Source organism: Perkinsus marinus (assembly GCF_000006405.1).
Source record: "Perkinsus marinus ATCC 50983 genomic scaffold scf_1104296963106, whole genome shotgun sequence".
NCBI classification, from domain to species: domain Eukaryota; phylum Perkinsozoa; order Perkinsida; family Perkinsidae; genus Perkinsus; species Perkinsus marinus.
The window spans coordinates 1,338-2,441 of record NW_003205163.1 but is presented as its reverse complement, the minus strand read 5'-3'; the positions used below and the strand labels follow the sequence as shown (position 1 = coordinate 2,441).

The following is a 1,104-nucleotide window of genomic DNA, read 5'->3' as shown; positions in this document are numbered from 1 at the left end:
CTTCATAACTACGCCAAGTGTTATGAGCAAAGCCAATCTCGCCATTATCCATAAGACGGATCATGGCAGTGCAACTACCATGGCTCAGAGTACCAGGACCAGCCTCGAAATCAGCATCGGCGTCGGGAGCTGTGGCGAGGTCCTCAGCGGGTTGCTTAGCAGCAGCACGGAAGCCTTCCTGTACATCACCAAGATCACCCCATGACTGGAGGATGTACATATCGAGAGGATCGATCTCTTTACCTTCAGAGTGGAACTTCTGATAACCATCAATATACCCTTCAGTTTGGGCCTCGATCAGAGCCATGTTTTGCCAGAAAGTGTCGTTACTGGTCTGAGTCATAATCTTCACAAATTCCCACTGGTCTTTGAACCACTGCTTCACACCAGCTGGGCTGCCCTCGAGATCATTATGGTTGAAGTTCTGCCAGAAATCGTAGATACGGTCGTGGGTGAAATAAGACTCCAACATACCCATGGCGTACATCCTATCCTTCTCGCAATAGTAATCAGAACCAGCGTCCAATTGGAGCTGATCCCAACCGAGCTCATAGAGAGTGTCCGTATAGAGACCGGAGGCAACAGCGAATGGAGTGTCACGAGGCATCTCCTTCACATCGAATACACCGTCCTCGAGAGTAACAACAGCTTCCTGTACGGATTTGTCGCGGTTGAGACTTCCGAAGCCGCCACCAGTGGAGATGACTTCATTCATGTTCACACTTGCGAGGGAACCAATGACGGTGCTTGCCAACAATGACAGTGCCAGACCGGTCATTACTACGGAATTTGAAAAAAATATTGAAGCTGAAAAAGGAAGAACTACTCATATCACGTGAAAAACCTACTCGGAAAGTGATCAATCTAAACTAATTTGAATGATGATAGACAACCCTTACACTACTTGCTGTTTGTATGGGTATGAGAGACTACAGCTAACGTCAATCCGTAGGCTGCACTACGGCTGCGAACCGTAGCTACACGCAACCGCTATGGCCAAGCTAGAATCTAGCTGCTAAACAACCAAGCTTACTGTTCATAGCCTATGAATCATAGGGAATTAGTTGCCCAATGAATGGCATCAAATTTAACAAACATATCTCA

General features: G+C 47.1%; 1 protein-coding gene across 1 annotated transcript; it reads right to left on the bottom strand.

Moving 5' to 3' along the window:
• Positions 1–12: 12 nt before the first annotated feature.
• Positions 13–778, bottom strand: Pmar_PMAR028414 (conserved hypothetical protein; the record flags this gene model as incomplete). Its single annotated transcript, XM_002771303.1, has 1 exon — positions 13–778. A coding segment is annotated over one exon (766 nt), but the record flags the coding sequence as incomplete, so codon positions are not given.
• Between the last annotated feature and the right edge of the window lie 326 nt (positions 779–1,104).